The 23,760-nt window shown below is 39.4% G+C and overlaps 1 protein-coding gene across 3 annotated transcripts in view; it reads right to left on the reverse strand.

The window, feature by feature from the left end:
- RPS6KC1 (ribosomal protein S6 kinase C1) overlaps positions 1–23,760 on the reverse strand; it is an 84,647-nt gene that overhangs the window by 16,940 nt on the left and 43,947 nt on the right. For all 3 annotated transcript variants that reach the window (XM_071426259.1, XM_071426251.1, XM_071426269.1), the window contains 5 exons: positions 23,385–23,477; positions 12,619–12,666; positions 10,937–11,069; positions 1,408–2,985; positions 1,047–1,136 (listed from right to left, as the gene is read on the reverse strand). In XM_071426259.1, the coding sequence (XP_071282360.1) occupies positions 1,047–1,136; positions 1,408–2,985; positions 10,937–11,069; positions 12,619–12,666; positions 23,385–23,477 (1,942 nt within the window). The remainder of the gene's footprint in view (positions 1–1,046; positions 1,137–1,407; positions 2,986–10,936; positions 11,070–12,618; positions 12,667–23,384; positions 23,478–23,760) is intronic.

Below are 23,760 nucleotides of genomic sequence, written 5' to 3' on the forward strand. Positions count from 1 at the left end.
GCATAGAAAAGATTTTATTTTTCATTTATCTCAAGAAGCTGACATTCAAAGTTTGTTGAGACCCTAACACCTTTATTCGCAGAGGCAGTTCCTTGCTGCATTTCACTTGAAGAACAAAAACACAGAAGAAACACCTGATGCCAAACTAAATTCAGAACTTCCATGGCTGGTAACTCTTATTTTAAATTTTCCTAAGCACATTTGCAGACCCTGAGCTTGAGGACTACCTGCGTGCCAAGTTGCAATGCCTGGCCAGACCATGCACTCTGCAGAAAGTTATGTTGGCATTTCAAGGTTGGAATGAAAATGTAGTAATTTCAACTCTTAGCATAGTTTTTATAAGTTAACGATGAAATTTTTAAACTATGAAGCTGTACATGAAACACCTGATTTTTGGTAGCGACAGCCAAATCACAGCCCACTATATTTGCAGAAAATAAACTGGAAAAAGGAAAAGAGGGAGATCTCAGTTTCAAGTGCCATCCTTCTGTAAGATCCCAAGAGATATTGATTTTATCACCCTCATGATTGATGAAAGCGGTTCTAAGGAAAGAGCTCTCTAAACTATTTCAAAGCCCACTGTAGCTCATCAAAAATGTCAGAGGCATCTCTGAGCCTATTAGGGTTGTATTTTTCAAACCTCTGTGGTGTTCTCCCCCCACCTCTAACAACCCCCATGTCCTTTGCATGTATAAATTTTTATATTTTTAAGGGTCTTAGTGCAACTTTTTCAGCCTAATTTGCTCTTTTCATTTACCAAGATGTACTTACACACAGGAAATAACTGGAAGAAAACAGAACATTTCTAACTTGCTTAAACAAGACATTCAGTACAATTACATGTTATGGAAATGACATAACAAACACCACCACAGTTCAACAATAAAGCAGTTATGAGCCCTGTAGCTTTTTAAGACATTAAGGAAAAGAAGCAAAGAAAACTCAGATATTGCATGATCTCAAACTGTATGCTACAGAGACAACATGAGAAAATGAAAGCTGCTAATCTACTTTCCAAGTGAAACATTGTAGGTGATTGCTCTAACCTGGGGCACAGTACATTCTCTCTATGGCATCGTTGTCACAGGAATCTTCAACCTCCCTCCACCTGCTAAAATACGTTAGCTGAATGTGTCCTAAAAACAAAACGACAGGAGAAATCAAAACATTTTTCCCTTCCATTTTCTGCAGAAGTGAACTGTAATTACTCCTTTTGTAGCTAAAAACAGTATCATTAAGAATAATGGCATCATTAAGTACTAGAAGCTATTACTGGGGGTGAATTTGCTGCACTGATAATGAAGCTCTAGACAGGAAATGAAGATACTAATTACAAGATAAAACGCCTACTCAGTTAATTGGAAGCAACAGCGAATAAAAAGAAATGCATTTGCAAAAGTTCCTGACCTCTATCATTCAATAAGATGTTGTTTGGGTTCAAATCGCGGCACACAATTCCTTCTCTATGTAAAGCATCAAGGGCTACCACCATTTCAGCTGCCCATCTTTGAATGCAATCCTCTGGGATATTAAACCTGGAGGTTAGCGCTAATCTTTCATCGAGGTCCTGAAAAATTTGATGTATTTCCTTCTGCCCTGCTCCTGCTGTTTTGTCTTCCTTCTTTGGTGCAGTCTTTTTACTTTCAGCTGCTGGTGATATAGCTGAGTCTGCCTCCTCTTTCCTGCTGTCTTCAGTTTCATTGGAAAACAGCGACACTCCTTCATTCCTTAGCACGTCTGTGTCCAAGCTAACCTCTGGAGCACCTGAGAGCGGGCTGGAAACACATGAACTTTCTTCTTTGCTTGCCATGCTTAAGGAGCAGGCCCCAAGCTCTTGGAACAGAGCCCCATCTTCTGAAGCACCTACCTCTTGGTCAGATGAAAAGAGGGTCCCAAGAGCTCCCTGAGTGACACCACTTTGCTCATTTGCTTCCTTGTGGGCAGGATCGCCCACTTCTGGTGCCACATGATTTGGCTCTTGATCAAATGTTTTGCATGGCTCTGTAGAATTATTTAATTGCAAGACATCAGGTGTTTCTAACAACTTTACTTCTGACATGTCCCTATCAGATTTTGTAAACTTTGTGGGCTTTGACACAGCTGGCTCCTCCATTTCATCAGACATGCCTGGTAAGTTTATTAGGAGATCAGGCCTTCCTTCATCAATGCTATTCACATCATCAAAAGCAGCATCCTTAAAGGAGATGACTGGCACAGAGTCATTTGAACCCCTGCTCACAGTGTCATGAGCTTTCACTCCCATCTTGCTCTCCAGGGCATCCAAGCTTCTGTCATGATCCGGGACAGAAAACAATGGCTTTAAAGGCTCTGATTTCAGATTATACAACTTTTCTCCAAACTCAAGCCCCAGGAGCTCACTAGTGCTATCTTTGCTGTCTATCCTGAAGAGCTCCATGGGGCTGTTCTTGGATCTAGTTAACGAGTCCAGTATCCTAGTAGGGCTGGCTATTTCTGACTCAGCATCGTCGATGAACAGCTTTCGTTCCTGAGGTGCAATCTGGGAGGTGAAGCTGTCACTGCCAACAACACTGCACCTCTGCAAGGAACTCCTCTCTTTGGTGTGCAGCCCTTCACTCTCTGCTTTAGCCACTGGTTCCTCACTTAGGGAGCCAGAGTCAATTTTTTCCTGCCCGTATTCATTGCACAACGTTAAATAACTAGTGGTGCACTCTTCTTCTGAGCTGGATGCTGAGTCCATCCACTTGGAACTCTCCTGACCATCTTCCTGGATACTGCTGTCATCCTGAGAGCTTGGTGTCAGGCTGCTCCTCAGTGGGACCACCTTCAGCATGCTCTCCCCATAGCTTTCTCTGGAATCGGTGCTGCTACCAGTTTCTTTAGGAGTTGGTGTTGGTTGCTCCAGGTAAATTTTAGTTGAACTGGATGTTCTGGATTCAGGAATTTCAAAGCTCTCTTCAGGACTTCTGTTTAGGAACTTACTGACATAAGACCACAGTTTCCCTCCTGAAAAAAAAAGAAAAAAGGAGGGGACCTCTTAATTTCACTCAAAATAGAATTTTTTTTTATGAAACAGGAAAATATCCTCACTGTCACTATACCCTTATGTCCACGGAGTTATTTGGATCCGCTACCCTAGCAGGAAAAATTACAGGGACCACAACTTGCTTTTCGTGTAGATTTGTATTATTACATAAATATTTAAAGAGCTGCATCTGAGATTAAACTGCTGCTTTTTTATTTCTAAACTTCAGTAAAGTCTCATTACAGAGCATGTCTCAAGTTGCAAAGTAGTCACTACTCTCCACCTGCTGCCTCAAAAGAAGGAAAAACAAAGGAAGATCAAATTGTTTAGTGCTCATCACCACCTCTATCTACCCTGAATAATTCTGTACCACAGCTCTAAACTCATCAGCAGCATTAGTGAAAATGGACTGAAAACTAAACAGCAAGTTCAATAAGGGAAATTACCATAGTAGCTGGATATTTTAAGGGTCCATGTCTGTCTTTGAAGAAGTTGGGGATTTTAGTTAAATATTGATATACTTCTTCTATTTACTTTAGAATTCAAAAAAAGGTTTTTATGCTTTGCTGCACCACACAAGGATTTATCAATACTTTAAGTTACACAGGCAAACAGCTCCTTCACAGCATCTAAGAAAGTGGGATCTCCAAAAATAAGTTACATTTAAAAAATACAAACCAGGACTCTTCATGTTTCCAAATGCTGCACATATTAAAAAAGCTCACAGACTTGAGCTTGTGATTTGCTAAAATCACAAACGTAATTTTAGCAAAATAAATCAGGAAGTTACCTTACCTCTTGTATGTGCCAAAGAATTTGGCTTAAAGCTAACAAGTCTCCTTTGATAACTTAGGGAGAAATGCCATGTCAAGACATTTCAACTTCAAAGACTGTACAGAAATTCTGGAAAATGCAGGAGTTTGAACAAAATCTTTGTAAAAGAAAAGATAAGTATCCATCCGACAGGGCATCTGCAAAGTTGGTGGGTTTTTTGTTGGGTTTTTGTTACTTATTTGGATAAAATAGAATTTTATATTTTTCCAAAATACATGCTTTAATAGTTTGGGGTTTTTTAACACTCTTTATCAGGCAAAATTCCTTTAAAAAGTACAATAAAAGAAGAAACTATTTATCATTGCCTAGGAACAGATTTTCTATACTCCCAGGTATTTCAAATAAAACTTATCAAAGACAGAAAAACCTTGACACTTTAAAAAATTAATTTGAATAATATAATGTGAAGTTTTCCTGCCCTCCATCCCCCTGGCTAAGACAAGACTTGTTTTTCAAGGGGAAAAAAATATCTTACTGGTTGTGGTGAAAGTAAGTATATTAAAAACACTAAAAGGGAATTCTAACAGCTTGAGTCCAATGGTAAAAATGAAAATTTAGGTCTGTTAATCACCCTGGTTTCTGCCCTAAGTACAAACAGAGCTAGCACCAGGTCAGGATGACCCTTGCCACCTTCTAGAATGCAGTGAGAAAGGATGCCAGGTAAAGCAACAGGAGCAAAGGGGAGCAATGCTCACAGAGAAAGGAGCAAGAACTGCTATACTGACCACTGCAAACATAAGCACTTTAAATTCTTACCCAGAGGTGCATTTAAAATATGCACTCAAATTGTGCCCTGCCACAGCAGCGAGGCACAGCCCCTGGGTCCCTCCGAGGAGAGCTGAAGGGCAGGGACTGACTCCGAGCCTGCCTGGGCACAAGTGACCCCAGGCCCTGTGCTGGTGACACAGAGGGCCCTGGCCCTGCCAGAGCTGCCTCACAGGAGGATTTCAGCCCTGTGAGAAGCAGGGAGCCCCTGCAGGCTCTTCAGGTGAGGCCACTTGCTTTAAACACAACAGGTCACACAGCAGCGCAAAGGCAGCCTGCCTTCGGAGCCCTGCAGCTTGCACAGCACTTCACGATTACTGCAGCTGATTTGGTGAAAATAAGAGTTGTCCATCCCATAATCACCAGCAGTTCTTTTCTAATGTTATACTTCTACATTTATTCATATTTTTGCTATAAAATGGCAGGGAGATTAAAAAACCAGAAAAGTGAATGAGAAAGAGAGTGAAAAAATACATAATTTTTACATATGTGAGAGTTTATCCTCTTTTCACACTTTTATCCATAAGAATTAATTTCCTTTAAAATTTCAATTAAATTACTTCAAGTACTTTACCCAATTTAATAAAATAATTATTTTTATTATAATTTATTTTTTAATAAAATAAATTTGCCCAGTTTATTAACTAGGCATGGAATGATTCATGTCCATTTCATACCAAACAATAAAATCTAATTTGAGAACCATCTATTGCATTTAATAAAACACACTATTTAATAAAAAAATTATATAGTCTCCCCATCCCACCTGCATTAATGATTAATTAGTACAAGCTAAATATTTTCATCTACATATTACTAGTGTTTAGTCACAAATTTATTCTGAAAACACAACCCTCAGGTGTCAAAGCGTGTTCACAGACCATGACCCATGAAGACTCACAGAAGATTTTTGGAGCTTTGGGAAGTGCCTGGCACAACACCACCTCAGCCTCCAGGTATGGCTTTAATGCAACTATGAGCACCATCAGTGCTTCCTCTGAAGGAAGTTGTAAGAAAAGGTCTTTCTAACAGAGGCCTGCCTTGAGCTTTGACCCAGGGAGACAAAGCTCAAAACCTTCTTCCTGTGCTCTTTTGTCACATCTTTTTCCTGTGTCATTATTGGACACCAGGTGGGTTTTTACATGTGACACCTGAATGGCTCTCACTGACCCGAATGTTTTGTACCCCTATACTGGTAGGGGATACAAAATAAGATAAGAAGGGGCTGGGCTGCCTACAATAGGAAGAATGCAAGAATTATCCTTGCACAACTGAAGTTTTTCACCTATTGACAAGTTCAGCTGCTCTTAGGACAACTCCTGCTCCCTCTGCCTCACTTCATGCAAGATTTCATGCAGCCTCCACTAGATTTGGGCTTCTACTTGGATTACTGCAGCTTAAAGGAGACCCAAGAAAGATTAAGGAAGGAAAAAGAGACATATTGGGATCAATACTTCAAAAATCCACGGAAAAATCACTGGCAGATTTGAGAGGTTCAGTAAACACAGAAGTTGCAAAAGACAAAAAAGAAATCTCTTTATTTTTACAGTGCTCAAGAATTCACCACTGTCCACTTGTGAAAACAGGGAGAACTGCAACAATTCATTTGTTTTTGCAAATCTATTATCTTAGGTTTTCAAAAAGAAGTTGTTCATTATTCATGACTTGTATTTAAAAACCACACTGGAAATGACTACTTACTGCAACTTCAACTTAAGAGTTAAACACAAGTAAACAAAACAAAACAAAAATTATGTCCAAATATGCTAAAATACAAATATTTCAAGACTGGCCTCCTGGTCAAGTGGAAATACGTAAATAAATGCCATGCAATAATTGTGTTCTATAGTGAAAAACAACAATTTCATTCCTTTTTGAAAACATTCAATCCAGGGTCAAACAAAAGTGATATTTGTATCTGCGTATGTAATTATGCCTTTATGAATGACATACTAATAATCTTTCCCCCTCTCCCCATGTGTTGTGTAAGATCAAGAAAACCCATTAGCAAACCATGCTAATATAGTATCAGGAATCTATAAAAACTAAAATTACAGAAATCAATCCAAACAAGTAAGCTTCAGTCACTGTCAGACAGTCCAACAGACTAAATACTATAAAAGCTACAGTATTAAGCTAAAGTTTATTAGTGTTTAATGCAATTTCAGAACTCTATTATTAACATAACTAATTATTACGTTTGTTTTCTTCCACCATGAACTGATTCTACAACCAGCCTAGTTCAGTCTTTCTGGTTTTATAAGCACATGAAAATCATCAAGTTCCACATTCTTCTGCAGTTATTCAGTGAAAAATTTCTTATAAGCAGTGCCATACTTTACCACATTTCCAATATTCTGGAGCTTATACCTTTGCTTCCAAAGGCAGAATCTAAAAAGTTAGTGTTCAAAATAATCAACAGGAAATTCAGCATAAAGTGACCAAGTGATGAAGCTGACTAGAAATCTTTTCTATTCTTTCAAACATTTCTGCAGCTTTTTTAATAGCACTTGATGTAGGAACACCAAAAAGAAAATACAGAGACTATATAGTACATAAGACAGAATAAAACAAAACCTAACAGATCAGCAAATTTGTCTCCTAAACATGTTTTTTGTTCCAGCTGAAAAATTCATGACCAGTTGGATTCTTCCTTACCCAGTTATCAAACACTTCCCATTTCAGTTTCACATCCTGAAAGACTGGCTAAGGAGACATATTTCAAAATAAATCAATAGCTTTTGCTAGCTTGGCCCATGAGATTATTCCCAAGGATGAAGTACTGCAATTCTCGCAGAACTGGAATGCAGCTCAGAATGCAGCAGTCACTGTATTTAGGAAATCCCAAACAAAGTCAAAGTGAACAACCCAGGCTTACAAATAATTGTAACCTGATAGGGAAGAAAAACACAGTAATGAAAGACATATGCTTGAATTATTCTCCAAAACTGGGCCCAACTCTCTACATCACTGCATAAGGATTTGTGTACGGCCAGGACTTCCAATCCTAAACCATGCACCTCGTGAGAATTAATAACCTTCCTTGCTGGAAAAGGAACAATTCCATGGTTTTCAAAGAATCATTGCCTCCTCTAGGCAACAGAGACATGCCTACTGGTAAACTTCACCATGCTAATGCAACGGCTACAAAAAGTGGGGCTTGCACAGTTCCTAGGCCAAAAGCAAAGCAGACACACAGGCACTGCCATGGCACAGCAATATTCCACAGCATCCCAAAGGCAGGCACAGTGGAGCTGCAGCTCCACACGAACAGGAAGCTGAGCTCCTGCCTAATCTCCAACATGACAGTAGTTACAAGCACCAGAGTCCTGCATCTGCAGTCCTGTATTTCCAGTGCTGCTGGTGAATCTCTGCTGCAAGGTTTGCTAGTTTAGGCAAAGCTCCAATGCACTTTGAGCAAAAGCTACTATTCCAAAGCAGCCTCCTGAAAAAGTCACTTGCCAAGGAGCATATCACCTTCCCTACATTTTCTGATTGCTGTCAAATATTTACAGCTAGCATTATCTCCTCTCCTAACAACAAATCCCCAGCTTTGCAAGCCAGAGCGCTGCCATGGTGTTGTCTATCAATTGCTGCGTGCAGCAAGCCTCTTCAGCAGGAAGTTTCTTGAGTGCTCTCCAGATTGATAGGAACTCCAGCTTGTTTATGCTTAAAGAGATTTGACAGCTTCTAACAGCCACTTAAACTTTGATGTCCCATGGAAGCCCCCCAGCCTATTTTGAAGCATCTGTTTCTAAAATTTCAGTTGTTAATAGTGCCAGGAAGAAGCGAGGCCTTATTAACATCAGATTGGCTCTCTCCCACACTAGAACTTGGCAAGTGCTTTCCAAAAAAGCTAGAAGATAACTTTATGGACTTTTGTGCTTCTGATGCATCCTTGAAGCCTGTCACTGTGGAGGGGAGAAAAATCTCTAAAAGAACCCAAGACCTCACTCACCAACTCTAGGCATGTTACACCATCATGATTTACCTCTGGAGTCAGTGGTCAAGCTTGCAAAATTCCACACAAAACCTAACAGTGCTGCTCTTAATAATGTAGTTAAAATCTACCATGAACAGGAAACAGTGAGCAGCTTAGCAAACAAATATTGTCCATTCATAACATCAAAACCTCTGAATTTGCTACAATACGAGCCACTACCCATTTAAATTAGTATTTTACCCTTCAAACTCACAGTGGTGTAGCTAACATACCTAACATCATAAATCAGCACCACTTACAAATTTGACTGGCACAATCTTATTGCTTACTAGAATTACTTGGAGTAGGAATATTTAGATCATTTATAAGTTATTAAATAAAATTTCAAGAGACTATTACTTAAGAAGCACAAATTTTTATCCTTTCCCAACATCAACTACAAGCACCTTCTCTATTCATATCTAGTCTGAGATGGACAACATTTTAAGATAGGTTTGTCTATAGGGATTCCTGGTGTTATTATCATTGTAATTTAAAGAATGAGTACTACTAACATAAGACTGATCTGATCAAGACCATCATCAGTGGGGTGAGCAAGACTACTCTGCAAATAGTGCAGCATAACTTCAGTCCTATTTTTATTTATCCTTTATTCACGCAGAGTTAAAAGCCTTTCTCCTGAATCCCTTTCCAGCATCAGTGTAACAGCAGGGTGAGGAGCAGTGGCCATTGCCCCAGTTTGGGATTTGCAATCAGGCCCTACATCTGCAATACACTTATTGAATACATTCTCAGGCAATTTACTCGTCACTGTGTACCCCAGCTACCCCTCTTTACAACAGAATATATCACTCTTCCTTTCCCTTTTGTGTCTTCTGAGCCCAGACAGTACGTTCATGAAAATGAAAGAGCTCTGTTCATGCAATGTCTCTATTTTTCTTACTGTTATCACAAAAAAATTAACACTTCCAGAGGATTGTCTTTGTCAGCTGCTCACATTAGGCCTTCCTTAGAACTTTTGTTCTTACATCTGACCGCTTCTCCCACAAAATTCCACTACTACTCCACTCACTTTTCCAGCTGTCTCAAGGAAGAACGTTCTTCCTAAAGAGAAGAGCAAAACTGTAGGACTTCAGAAACTTCAGAAATATGTATTTTAAATTATAATTATGTAATTATGCTAGTCTTAAGAGCAGCTGGTATCTGACAAGGGTTGTGGGTGAGATTTTTTGTTTGGTTTGGAGCTTCTTTGGTTGTGGGTTTTTAAAAATACTTTTTCTCTAAACAAAATATAACAGCTTATATGGAGACTGCAGCCCAGGTGAGAATTTCCCAATTATTGTGTCTATTATTATATACACACCTCAAAAAAAGTGCTGCACTGTACAGAGCAGCACTGTAAATTCCCAAGATCACCATCAGGCACTACTGCAATGTGAGGCTTTTCTTCCCGCATCAGTGCTCATGACAAAACCAAGTCACACATTGCAGAAACATTCATTCCTGTTGTAAAGCTAACTTTAGCTGGCCTCATATGACAAATTGTTCATGAAAAAGCCAAAATCTAAGTTATTAGGGGGAAAAAGAAATAATATTCAATGTAATAAAATTATCTTCTCTATCAGCCAGCTTAGTTTCTTCACATCATCCATTCTGTCTGAGTTATTAACATTTCCTAAAAAAATAACTATTAGCAACCCCAAAATTTATATTCTGCACTCATTCTAAACAAATATGGGTAATTACATTTAGGGAATATTTAAATCCAGGTGTTAGACAAAAAAATCAAAATGTAATTATTTTGTGCCACCTGTTCCCTGTACATTTAACAGGAATTTTATAAATAGTTTGAAGGCACAACTCTGTGGTTCTGCTTTGAACTCCTGTGTGATGCCACTAGCTATTTTCTTAAAAATCCAGATCAGAGCAATATTAATCAACAGGAAAATGTTCATGGTTTTTAGCAGAGCTATTAAATTCTTGTGCAAATACTTGTCATTTTAACTAGAAGATGCTAAAAAGATTTACTAGTTAAAGTTTATGAAAGCAGCCAAAGACTTCACCTCTGAAAGCTAACTGTAAATAATGCAGATAGTTGTTGCAGCCAAAGCACTCCCTCTCCTGTAGAAAATAAACAGTTGGAAGCCTTCAATACTGCTACAATTCAAGGATTTGAGGCCATTTGAAGCAGGAATCAGATCCACTGCAGAATGAGAGGTGAAAAGGGAGGGACAGAGGAACGGAGTGGGGTGTCTTACCTGACACCTCTCTGCCACACTAAAATATTTTAACCGGATGTATGAGAGATTCATTTGACAATGAAGTGCACCATTGATTAAAACTAAAAACCTTTGATTCTTTTCAACAATATGCTTAAAGGAGAGACAAACCTTCTGCATGCTGCAGCACAAGGAAGACAGACTCCTCAGAGATGATGTACTTGTGCAGACACACCATGTTGGGCACGCAGCGGGGGATGATGGTCGTTCTGCTCCTGCTGCACTCACTACTTTTCCTTAGACCCTGACAGAGAACAAAAAGGTCAGTTGTACCCTCAGTTGCCTTTGGAGCCTGCTGTGCTCTGTGTTTATCAACCAAACTAATCTATCCGAGTTACTCTGGGCTTCAGAGAAACCACTCATCTGCTGCTCTATGCCCCTCGGTCCCCCGAGGCTGTGCTGATGGCATCTGGCGCGTTTCCAGAGAACAGAAGATGGCACAAAGCTGCCATTAAAATCAATTACATGGGTCAATGTTTTTATTAGAATCTCTCTCAAACTAAGTCATCAGGATGACACTCAGTTATTTCCCTGTGACCTTTTTTTAAAATTTTATTTTTGCGCGTGACCAAAAGACACTATTAAAAAAATTCAATTCGAGTCTTAAAGACAAAAGAATGCCTTAGCCTCACAGGTAATCCTCACATTTCCATTTTACTTTACTAAAGACAGCAACCACCTCAATAAAAAAGGAAAGGAAAGGATTAGTCTCCTTGAGAGGCAATGATTTTTGGGAGGTAGTGCAGGGATGAAGTTGCCAGAAGTGAAAAAATTGATGTGGGAGGGTGGAAGGGAGGGGAGAGAGAAAGAGAAAAAAAATTATGTCAATAGTGTGACCTATTACAATATTGATAAACATAGGCAGTTACATGGGAAATTCAATGTTACCCTATCTGCCAGCAGATAATGTGAGGTTCTAATATAAAATATTCACAAACGAACCTTTATGAGAAACAAACAGGTTTGCTGTATCCTGCACATACAATTTCAAAGGCCGATGCACAAAGTTAAGGTGGGTTGTAAGCCAGATCTGAAGCAAAATGTTAACAAGTAATTAAAGCTTCATGTTTGGGACACAGCTTTTTTTCCATCCTTCCTGCCATTAGCAGTGGAATTCATGTCAAGGGGAGCCTGAAGTAAATGGCCACAAAAACAATACTCATAACTAAACCAATTGTCAGCATCACAAATGCTCTGAGTACATTGGGGTCTTGATCTGAACACTTACTGAAACATCAAAGAGTAATGCAAAAATTTTATTCTGACCAAATAACTGTACAGAAATGTAGTGGGTTATCTCAGTTATCTCAGACTACTGATGTAAAACATAAGGAAACAAATTTAAAGAAGGTCAGTTGTACATTTCATCCAGAACCCACTTAGGCCAGCAGGATATTCCTCAGTTAAAAAAGACCAAACACAAAGTGCGGTCAATGTGCTTAGATTAAGGAGAATTTTCACCTTTGTCAGAAGTCCTGAGCTACCAAGGCTTTAGAGATGTTTTAAAGCAGCACATGAAATGTGTGATTTTTTACCAAAGCCTGCAAAGGTGTTGGCCTCAATAACCAGAAGCATCTCAGGTGACTAAACCAGCACATCTGAGCACTAGGGATGTTAGAGAGAAAGGAAAGAAAAGGAATGCAACCAAACACCAACAAAAAGAATTCCAGGGCAGTTAACATATATTACCATAACAACAATATATTGCAGGGATACCTCTATAAATTACATACAAACTGATCTTTGTGTGCTGGTGTAATTTCAGAGGCCATAAAATAAAAGATTTTACTCACCTTCAATATAAAAGTCTGCTGTGTTCTAGTGTCCATTACAAGCAAAACCTAAGCAAAAAGTAATCAGAATTTATTTAGGATTCACAGGAGTAAGCGAACAAAACTTCTAGTTATAGTTCCTAAATCTAATGCTGAACACTCTTAAAAAGAAATTATATAATCAATTTAAAAATTAAACCCCTGCAGCATACAGACTTGACAACCAGTCTTTTTTTTTAGCAAAAAAAAATGACTGAGGATATAGATCTCTAAAATTAGAGTAACAACAACAAAAAAGAGGATTTATTTAAAGAGAAAAGTGTGGATGGGTTTGCTGCAGAGGCAAGAACACCTACAGCTGCAAAGAGCATCTCTGCTAGCAGTGCATCACCTCTACTGAAAGCACTTTAAACACAACAATGAGAGAAGCACTAAATAGCACCTACACTCCTAGCAAGCTCCATTTGGTTACGTGTTGAAAACAAACCAAACAAAAAGATACATGTGTATATACATTTAGGAAACTGCATCCTTAGAAAGCTGGAACCCTCTGCCTTCAAGTCACCCTGCCCAGGAATTAAGTGTTTTCAAACCCTAAGAACACAGATGTGCTTGAAAAGCACCAGCTGCAAGACAGCCACACAAGCAGCACAAGCTCAACCCTCCTCTAGGAACAAGAGTGTGCCCTCATTGTTTATTTACAGCAGACATTGTAAGCTTCCAGTATAAATATTCACATACAGTTATAGCAAAATATTTAGGCTGCAAAATCAAACTCCTAAAGGGCGTCTCTCCCTTGCTGGCACTGGGGTTACCTAACACTGGGTTGAACAGACAAGGAGCAGTGAAGATCAAGTCAGAGAGTCAAAGACTTCTTGCAGAGGAATGATGCATCAGGAGCAACAAGGCGTCATCAGGTGGCAGAAGGAGAACAGCACCCAGCCTCCCTGGGCTCCCTGCTGCCAGGGGCAGCAATGCAGCCATGCTCTGCTGTCTCTGGATGGCAGCATCCAAAACCTACTTCTCTCCCCATTGCATCTCAAACATCAGAAGGAGAACTGAAGTATATTCTAATCATTTCTCACTCACAATATTTCACCAAAATAAACGAAGTCACAGACTCGTCCCCATTTCAAAGACCTCCTCTTTTACTAGGGTTGCAGACAATTTTAAAAGCTTTCTGTATCTTTGAGGGGGAAAAAATATCAACAGAAGTTGGTGCTACTGAGATTCTTTTAACAAAGGAATGACACAGTTTCCATTTCAAGGGCATGGTAAGGAAAGGCAAATATTCCCAGTCTTTTGAGTTGGCCAACAACTTTTTAGGCCTCTTACATAGGGCTTCCAGAAACAGTGGAAACCAACTCAATAAATAGCAACTGCAAAACTGGTTTTGTTATCCTTGCTTAACCAATAGGTGTAAAATTAAAATTAAAGAAAAACACAAAACCACACCAACCAACCAAAGAAAATCAACAGAACAAGAGAAAAAATAAAAGCCACTTTACAAGAAGATGCCAAAAGAAGATATAAAAGGTTTGGAAACATGTATGTGTTTACAATCACTCTCCTTCCTCTTCTCCCAAGTTTGTTTGCAACTAGACACTGTTCACATTGAGGCAATAAATACGAGAACATATGTGATTTTTTTTTAAAATGTGCCCTTTGACTGTCAATATCTCCCAAACAGGTGTTGGCTAAATGATTATAAATTGGCCTCTGGATACACCTCTTCAACTGAGCCGTACAGGACTGGCGATAATATAATTAGACCTAAAAACATCAGGCTGGTGAATGCTTTCCATCTGTTTGGCAATAATGTTTAGTTAACAATAGTCTTTAAAAGAAGCACCTTCAACTTCAGTTCTTAAAGTTATTTATAGGGCCATTCTTAACACACCAGCACTCTTGCTAACAAGAGCTTTAGCCACTTGGAAATTATTAGCCATACAGCTGTATATGAAAAGGAATGGCAGCATTTAACATCTGTATCTCTCCAGATTTACAAGCATCAACCTCATTTAAAGTCATTTCTTAATGAACAGTTCCGTGGTCTGTATTAATATTATAGTTGCATGCACAAAGATCATAAGGAGCCAAACATTTTTTTAATACCAACAGTAGGCCAATCAGTAATGAAGCTGTCAGCATAAAGGACAGAATAATAGCTTCTTTAACCCTCAAACAGGATTTGTTCATTTGTAGAGTAGAAGACACCAATTTAAAAACTGCTCATGGGTTTGCTCACCTTTATAAAGACAAAAATCTAATTTGGTACTAATTTGATACAATTGTCTTTCCAATAAAAGGCTCCTAAAGCCATCTTTTATTCCATGATAAAACAACTGCTATAACTAAAACTGTCATGAAATAATTACCTTTGATAGCATACCTTATTGCACAAATACAATTAATGTATTCCTCCCTTTCATTTTTCACACTTGCTTATCAGCACTGTATTAGCATATGGTGCAACAGAAGAGATTACTGAGCCCTCTCCCCCTAAGTTGAGGTACAGAACCACCACCACCAAGGCCAATAAAGCAGGCAGCAGCTCCCTGTAGGGTAACTTCATCTGCTGCTATATTGCAGCATCAACACGAAACCAGCAGCTACACTTTTATACCTGCAATAACAACAACTAATATCCCTGTGCCTTTGAGGTTAACTACCTGCATGGACTATCCAGTGCAACTGACCAGCTCCTTTCTTTTTGCTTTCTATCAAGCATCCTCCCTTCCCAGAGTGACTAACTAACACCTCATTTACAGCTCCACTTCCTTTTAGGGACAATTATTTCTTTGTTGATTCAGTACCAGTCTTTGGCAAGACTGTTTACTTCAAAAGGGACTTCAAGAAGCCCAGGAAGAGCCTTGGAAGTAACTTCAGAAATTCATGTAGTGATGGTCCATTTGGCCCTGGCAGACTGCAGACTTTACAAATCAAAACTTGTTGCAAGGGAAAGCAGCCCACATGCATTATTACAAAGATGTGGTTTAACCAGTTTCTCCCAAATAATTAAAGGACAACATGAATGGGGAAGTCACCATCAGAAAGCTATTTCAGGAAGGGGTAAATCCAGGAAAGAGAGGGTCACAAGTATATTTGCTTGAATGTTTATCACTCACCCAGAGCAGAGAAAGGTCAGCAGCTCTTGGATGCATTACAACACTGCTGCAGAAGGGCACAACTGACCCAAGTGCCAACTTACTCTCCTCACCTCATGTTTTACAGCCAATTTATAGACAGCAGTGCACCAAGCCTCCTGTTTGCATTCCTTCACACTTCCCTCCAGCGGCAAAAGTGGTTTTGTAATTCTAAGATTCCTTTTTAAAATGCAAAGTGACAAGTCTTCACCTTAAAGGCAGGATGGGACAAAAGATTCCACAGAGCATCCCCTGGGACAGAGCTCTGCTATTCTCCAGAGCAATCACACAGAGATGCTGGCATTAGCCAAGGTTGCTTCATAGCTCACAGAGCTGACAGAACCTCTTTCACCATGTAAGTTGTAATATTTAACTTCTCCTAACAACAAACTGCCAGCTGTAACAATCACCATCCTGTCTCAGAGAGCAGGGAGAAGAAGGCACAGCAGGGCATTCCTGGGCACTGAGCAACTAGACTGTGACACAAAAGGAGACAAGGCAAAATCCTATTTGTAATACTAATGGATGAACAGAGTCAAGGTCCACATATCATGCTGGCTCTTACAGCTCTGTTGCTTACTCATTCTTTCTCTATTTTTTGCACTGATGACAACCTCAACACGGCCAAAAACACTGACACACAAATAGCAATCACCACAAATAAATATCTAATGTAAATAAGTGTCTTCAGCACAGACATCCTAATTTTGTACAAGCACTGGAGCTCTCAGGAACCTCCCAAAAAACAAGTGAACACAGCAGCGCTGCATGACAGCATCTCAGTAAAGTGCAGACAGCAATACCCCTCCATGATGCCAAATAGGATTTCCTACTTGTGAATTTTTTTTCCTGTCCTAAGTCAAGAGTTAATTCTGATGCTGACAGCAGCTACTTAAAAAAATTAGCTTCTTATATTTGATTTACAGTGTACCCAACAGCTTAGAGGAAAATAAATTCAATTCCATTCAATATAGTAGGTCCAATTAATTGGAGAAAAATAAAATAAAACCTGCTTGGTAAATAACCATAGTCTAGCTTTAAGAAAATTGTTCATTTTAAGATCCTTTAAATGCACAGAAATTAGCAAATGTTTCGGTATGCTAATTTTTTTTAATTAAAAGATATTTCTGCAGTAAAAGCTCTTTCATATGCACTACTGATTCTTCATCAAACGTTAAGTTTCCAACTTAACACCAGTATAGCCGGTGGCAGCCTGAAGGTTTACCATCTGCTGCCACCCAAAGTCACGGTGGCCACCTTCAGAACATATGCATCAAAGCCCTGAGATAAGAGACTGAAGGAATACTGCAGAAGTCAGCATAAGGGGGAGCACAGAGCCAGGGGCAGGCAACAGGCAAGGCACCAGGAAAAGAGAACATGGTGAACCAGCAGTCACCCCAGCGAGCAGCCAGCCAAGGTCACGGGGGACAGCTCTGCAGAAGGAAGGGCTGCTCTGAGCGCGGCTCTCCCGCCGGTGGCTTTAACACCAGCGCACAAATCCTGACACACATTTGTTTCCCCAGTTCCCCTTCCTTTTCTGGGATTTTCCCCCCCTCCCTTCTTCCCTTCCCTGCCTGATTGTTTTCCTAGTTTCTGTTCTTCCATAGCACAGAACATACCTGTGCTTTTTATTTACTGGAGCAGCTTTTAACGGTAATCAAAACAAACACGTCAACACACTTGCTTACAAAAATGTGACTTTAAGTTCACTAACAGAAGTGAAAAATAACTTGTGCCCGATCAAAGAAAATTGAATAAGATCTCTTACTGCAGAATCAGACAGCAGAAAGGTTTCCAAGACAAACCACAGCTAAGGGATTACTTTAAAACCAGCTCCATTTTGTTATTAAATTGCTGCTTTACACTGAAAACACATCATGTAAATATTGCCACCAGTGGGCCACCTATTAACTCTGGTCCTTATCTGCTAAACAAATGTACCCTTATCATAGGATAGACACTCTAGCAAAAGTCCTACAAACTTGAATATGCATCAGATGATAATCTAGGATTTTTTCTCTTGTGTTTACCCCACCAGCTGGAAAATGCTGTAGTGAGAGATGACAAGGAATGAGCCAAGTCATCCACCTGATCCCTGGCAGGAGTATTTGGGACTGCAAGAAAACCTCAGCCGGGGCTGGAGCTCAGCTGGGTGCTGCACCCAGGACACAGCTCTGTTGATGGGCAGGAGCAGGGGTGCAATTCCTCCTGCTCTCCTCAGCTGTGCCGGCTGTCACAAGGCTACCAGGATTAAAAGATCTACTTAACACAGATTTATTCTTGTCACTTTTCAGATTACACCACCCAGACTCTCACTCATCTCCCTCTGTCGTTACAGAAAGAGATTACATTTGGCTAATATGTACGAAAAATGTGATTATTCCTTATCCTTGTACCTGTGCAATATGAATTATCTTCAGTTTGCAATTATTCCTCCTTTCAAACCATTATTCTAAGGAACTTACAGCCTGTATATTCTATGACTTGGAATAATAGTGTACTTACAAGACAAATGGTGCAGCTTTAAATAATGAAAATGCTAAGAAAGCAGCATATATTCAAATTCGAATTTTTAAATACTTTGAGTCAGTTGGTAACAGAGAGGAAAGTCCATTTTCCTAAAGTAAACTAAAAACTGGCCAATAAATTACAAATGGTGAAATATTAACCTAGAAAATATAACTGGCAGGTTTTACTAATGAAAGCATTTTACAATATGAAATGCCACTGGCATCCCAGAGTAATTGCCTGGCACAAATTATGTATTAAGCAACTTAGTAACAATTAGGAAGACAAACTTATATAATCTTGGTTTAAAAGAAAATATCTCAATAATTTATTTCTTTCTGAAGGCCAGAAGACATATAGTATAGCCTACAGAAGAACATTCAACAATGTAATTTCTTTTTTCTAAAGGCAAGGGCAAAATTTGCATTACTCTACCAAATCTCACTCAAGTCAAAAGAAATTTTAGTGAGACAAACAGGAAAGAAGCTAGAGAGAAACAAGGGTTACAACAAACCCTGAGAAATGCTCAGATTTGTGTAAATGGAAAGATTTCAGGAAAACAAGTGGCAGGTGTTTGGGGGCAGGGAAGAAGGGACAGGACCCTTTCTAGCTGGCAGAGAGATTAGGTTTTAAAGTTGAGCAAGCTTTATTACTTGGGGCTTGAAACCTGACAGTAGCTTAGGAATAATCCCACAGCAGTAGGGAAAGGAAGTGGTGAGCCAAGAAATCACTTTCGACAATAACTCTGTAGTTGGTTTGATTTTGTAGGACTTGGCAAGCCACTTAAGAAACTAAAAGGTTATCAAAACATCAAACCAGCTCTTAAAAGTTTATTTGTATGAATAGTTACTATTATTACTCAGTTTCAGATTTTCAACGTTTTTCTACTGTTATTTTCCATTCTGCCCGGTTTGTATGTACATTCCAGCTCCCTTTCCCCCACACCTCTTAGGCACACACAGCCACTCAGTCAAATCTGTAAGATGATCTAAAGGTGCTCACAGAGTGCACCTGAGAGCCAGGGGAGAGAAAACATCTGCTACAGTCAACTCAGTTTCACAGCTGCAACAGTCTTTAATCTCACCTGACAATAAAAGGCTGAATATTTAAGTTCCTAACAAACACTAACAGGACATAGTTAGCTATGTCTGTTACTCAGGCACAACACCACACATGCTGCCATAAGTAGGGACTATTCCTACTACCCCTCTGATTAAATTTCAGTAGAACTAGCCATAACCTGTTTGAATTCAACCCTGCGTCTGCAGATCATGCATGTGAAGTTGACATATATTCTACCTATTTCTGTCTTTTGGCACTTTCACTCATTAAGCAGACAAGTAGTGATCACACTTTATAAATAATTAATAATATTAATTTGATTCTCCTGCGTATTTTTAAAGTCACTTCACCAAAATGTACAGTCACCAGAATTAGGAGTTCTCAGGACAGCATGGAAGACACAAAAACCCCCTACATTCACAATTAACAGAATTGCTTCCATTTTCTAAAAAACATTATCTATCTCAGAAACTCCAAAAATAATTTTACCACAAGGCCCTGATGAGAGTATGTGATTTTATTAGGTTTCACAATAAAGCTTAACAGTGTATTGAACAACAAGCTCAAATGCATGGACAGCTGTGGAAGAACTGAACACAGCCAGTGCCAGTACCGACAGTGTGCCTTGATGGGGTACTGGGGAGGGGATAGAAGAGACATAAAAGACAGCCATTGGTTACAGAGGCATAGTTATTACTTAATGCACTCTGCTTTCAAGGTGAATCTTTAAATTGAACGAATCTAAATAACAGAGGGTTCTAAAGAATAAGAAATTGGGTTTGAAGCAGCATTGTGAAGGTATCCAGCAGCACCATAACAAAGTCGTTTCTTCAGGGGCCGGTTGTAGCTTCAAAGGAAAGATTTGCCTAGGGCAGAAACTCAGCACAGAACCTGCAACCTTGATTTTTAATTAGGCAAATTTTGAAAGCAAAACTCTTCCCTACTCCAAAAAAAGAAGTTTCTTACTTTAAGGTACATGAGATGATAAAATAATTGATCATTTGTAGTTGGTGATAACAACAGCTACAATATTTAGCTATTTGTTTCCAATGCAGTACCTCTGGTAACATTAATAAGAGCCTTGCTGCCCAAACAGCAGCACCTCACATTTCACAAGGTTTGCAGGACAAAAGCCACCTTTACAATTAGATTACACCTCCATTTTCAGAAACCTACTCACGGGCAGGCTCTTTACATATTAAACATATAAAATACCTGCAAACACCACCTTGTTACCTTTTGACACCATGAAGTGAGCAAACACAGCAGCAGCAGAACTCAAAAAAAAACGAATGGCTTCCTCAAGGAAAATATAAGTCCTCTTTGGTCTACTAAAATAGTTAGATTTATACTACAGCCTTTGCATGAGAGCAAAAGCAGAAGGATGGGAGGCAAGGCACATATGGGCATACTTCCCTGAATTTTCACAATAATTTAGGGAGCATAATAATGCTAAGATGTCTAACTCTCAGTTTTAGCAGAAAAGGGTCAAAGCAACAAAAAGGTGGCAAGGAAGGTGAAAGGGCAGACAGGGAAAGAAGGATTGCACATTGGGAATAAACTAGCCTAAAATTAAGTATCTAATCATTCTGCCTAGTCTAAAACAGTTTGAAAAACCCAGAGTTTCAGGTAGCAACAAGCATTTTGTCCATGAAAATGAAGCCAATTCAAAACACTTGAAGAGGCTTCAAAAGAAGAACAAAGAGTGACATTACTCTAAGGGAAAGCACTGAACCTTTCAGCATTTGAATGAGGGAAGGTTAACAGCTGGTTTTCTCGAGGCAGCACTGTAGCAGGCAGACACCACTCTGGGCTTCAGCAGTGGGAGAACGAGTCTGCAAACCAACCAACACCATTTTAAGTCAGTGTGTTTAAGCCAGTCTTGCACAGGATTAGTCAAGCCAGCAGTTACAATGCCAGTGGCCCATTACTATCCACACCTATTTTCTGCTGAAACCAAAGCAGCTACCTTAGGGTTAGAATGGAAGATTATTTTCAGGCAAAACTCTGCATGGTGCTGAATCAGTTACAGCCTTGTGCCCAAAAGCATAGCATCTTCAATGCTGGCCCTGAAAACCAAAACCCATTTTAGGAACAAGCATGCTATGTCATCTACTTAGCTGCACCAAGGATACTTACACATTGACTGGATTTCTCCATGATGAGAGCTTTAGGGCATATGGAAGCAGAGAAGGAGGGAAATGACAGTGATGGTGAGGAAGGAAGGGAGATGGTGCTTTAAACCAAAGGCAGGGACATCATCTCCAGCTCACAGATACATCTACACACTTTTGTCTCATATTCATATGCATTTTGTGTATGCATTATAAAACCAAATAAAATATTCTCTGGGCTTAGAGCAGGTTTTCATTTGCCTCCCAATTTTACAGACCCCTAAAAATATATGCTAAAAAGCAGCATACTCAGGATAAGGCTAAGATTGTGACGTGAGAATCTGGAAGAAGGAATGCAGAGTACAAAGACACCTGAAAGAATCTGGCTCCCTTTTCTACACAATAATTAAACATGAACTCTGAGCCCTGTGATACTGCTTACACAGGAGCATTGCAGCTGTGTGCAGCTACTCCCTGCATACATCTTCAGCTCAGAGAATCCTGTGGTTTTGTCATCATTAGAACCCTGATTCTCCCCAATTCTGCTTCAAAGATCTGGACATGTTCAGCTCACACCTGGGATGCTTACTGAAACTGCTCAGAGAGAGCTAAGGAGACCTGGTACCACCAAGGGCTGCAAAAGCTTCATTCTGGTCAAGCATCTTTTCCAGTAGCTGTTCATTAGCACTACACTAGAATGGAGATATTGAGAAAATCTTTCTTGATCCATTTTCAACATCTCTGCAGGCTCACTCTGTCAGAATAATTCACAAAATCCATGCACACTGCATCCATTTAGTGGCTACTAACTTAGTTAGCACCTACTAACAGGTGCTACAGATAGGTGGTCTTTCCAACATGTCTCTCTGATATGTATACAGAGTGGAATACAGGCTAAATTCTGTACTTACAACTGAGGAAAGAAGATACAATGAATATGAAGTCAGAGCTTAGAAAACCTTGTGTGCTATAAAAACAACCATAATACCTAATGTATACAGCCCCCTAAGGAGAAGTTATCAACTTATGCACACAATTACAATGAAACAGGCAAAGAAAAACAAAAACCAGTCCCAATAGCTAGGTTCAGTCCAACAAGAAAAAGCAACCAAGAAATACAGACCTCAAGGGATGAGCCACAGGTTTTTGATGCACGTTACAAATGCATAAATTGACCATGCATCAGTAGCTCATGCACAAACTAGGGACTACATAAGGAACTATCAAAAGGCACAAGGGATTTGGCACAGCAAAAAGGAAACGAGCCGTTACAGTCTGCATTAGCCACTGTCACACTGCTGAATAATGCATCATCTTAAAAGTATTTGGTAAGGTGGTAACTAATCAGCATTATCAAAACAACCCAACAATTCTTCTGGTCTCTTAATTAGGCTTGCAAAAAAATCCGTATGGTCCTTTACTGTTTACAGACGGGTATTATCCTGGGATTCTGGAAGACATTATTTGCATGACTCCAAAATAAGCTTGGCTTCATTGCTGCTTCTCTGTCTTGGCAAGGGATTTCAATTCTGAATTCTCAGGGAAGGAGAACAGTCGTGTGTGTCCCCAGCTCCCATTTCAAGTAAGAGTTCAAAAGTAAGAATTTCTACCATTCTATATTTTCAGTATCCACCAGACTGTTCAACTGAAAACACATCAACTTGTCCTTACCCCAGAACAGCAACCATGATTTCATTTTTGAAAAACAGGCCCCCATCCTATTGAATGCTACCAAACATGTACCTTATCCTTTAGCTCAAATACATTTTGCATGACCTTACATGAATTGCTTAGATAAAAGCCTTTTTTTCTTCTACTTTTGTTATTTTAAAGCGCAGATGCATTTGAGTCATTTTCCCCTTTTGTTTCATATCCTTAAGATCCGCAGCTTCAAAGACAAAATGTCAGCATGCAGTCGATTTATGACTGAATTCTTGAAGAGACACTGAAGAATTACCTTGTCAATCACCCCAAGGACTCTGAAGGTCTTCAGTTCCTCGGCAGGGCTCCTTAGGTTCCAAGAGGGCCTTGAACTTAGTGATCCTGGAGGCTAATGGAAGATATCAAAGATTATACATCAATCAGGGTGGTACTTGAAGGAAGACTGCCTGCTGAAGCAAATGCCAGGCCGAAGGAAACTAAATTTATCATAAATCAGAGAGACTGAAGATGAAAGGAGAAGTTTTCTGTTTGTCCTTAGTGGGGGGAAAAAAAACAACTTGCAAGTAAATAAAAGTCAAGATAACACTGAAAACAAAAATTTAAAAAAGAAAAGAGCAATGAATTTTTATATTTTCTATGCTTAATGGAACCCAGAAATTGATTACTTAGTT

This window comes from Agelaius tricolor, unplaced genomic scaffold (assembly GCF_023055355.1).
Source record: "Agelaius tricolor isolate 1412-34295 unplaced genomic scaffold, bAgeTri1.0.p SCAF_1, whole genome shotgun sequence".
NCBI classification, from domain to species: Eukaryota; Metazoa; Chordata; class Aves; order Passeriformes; family Icteridae; genus Agelaius; species Agelaius tricolor.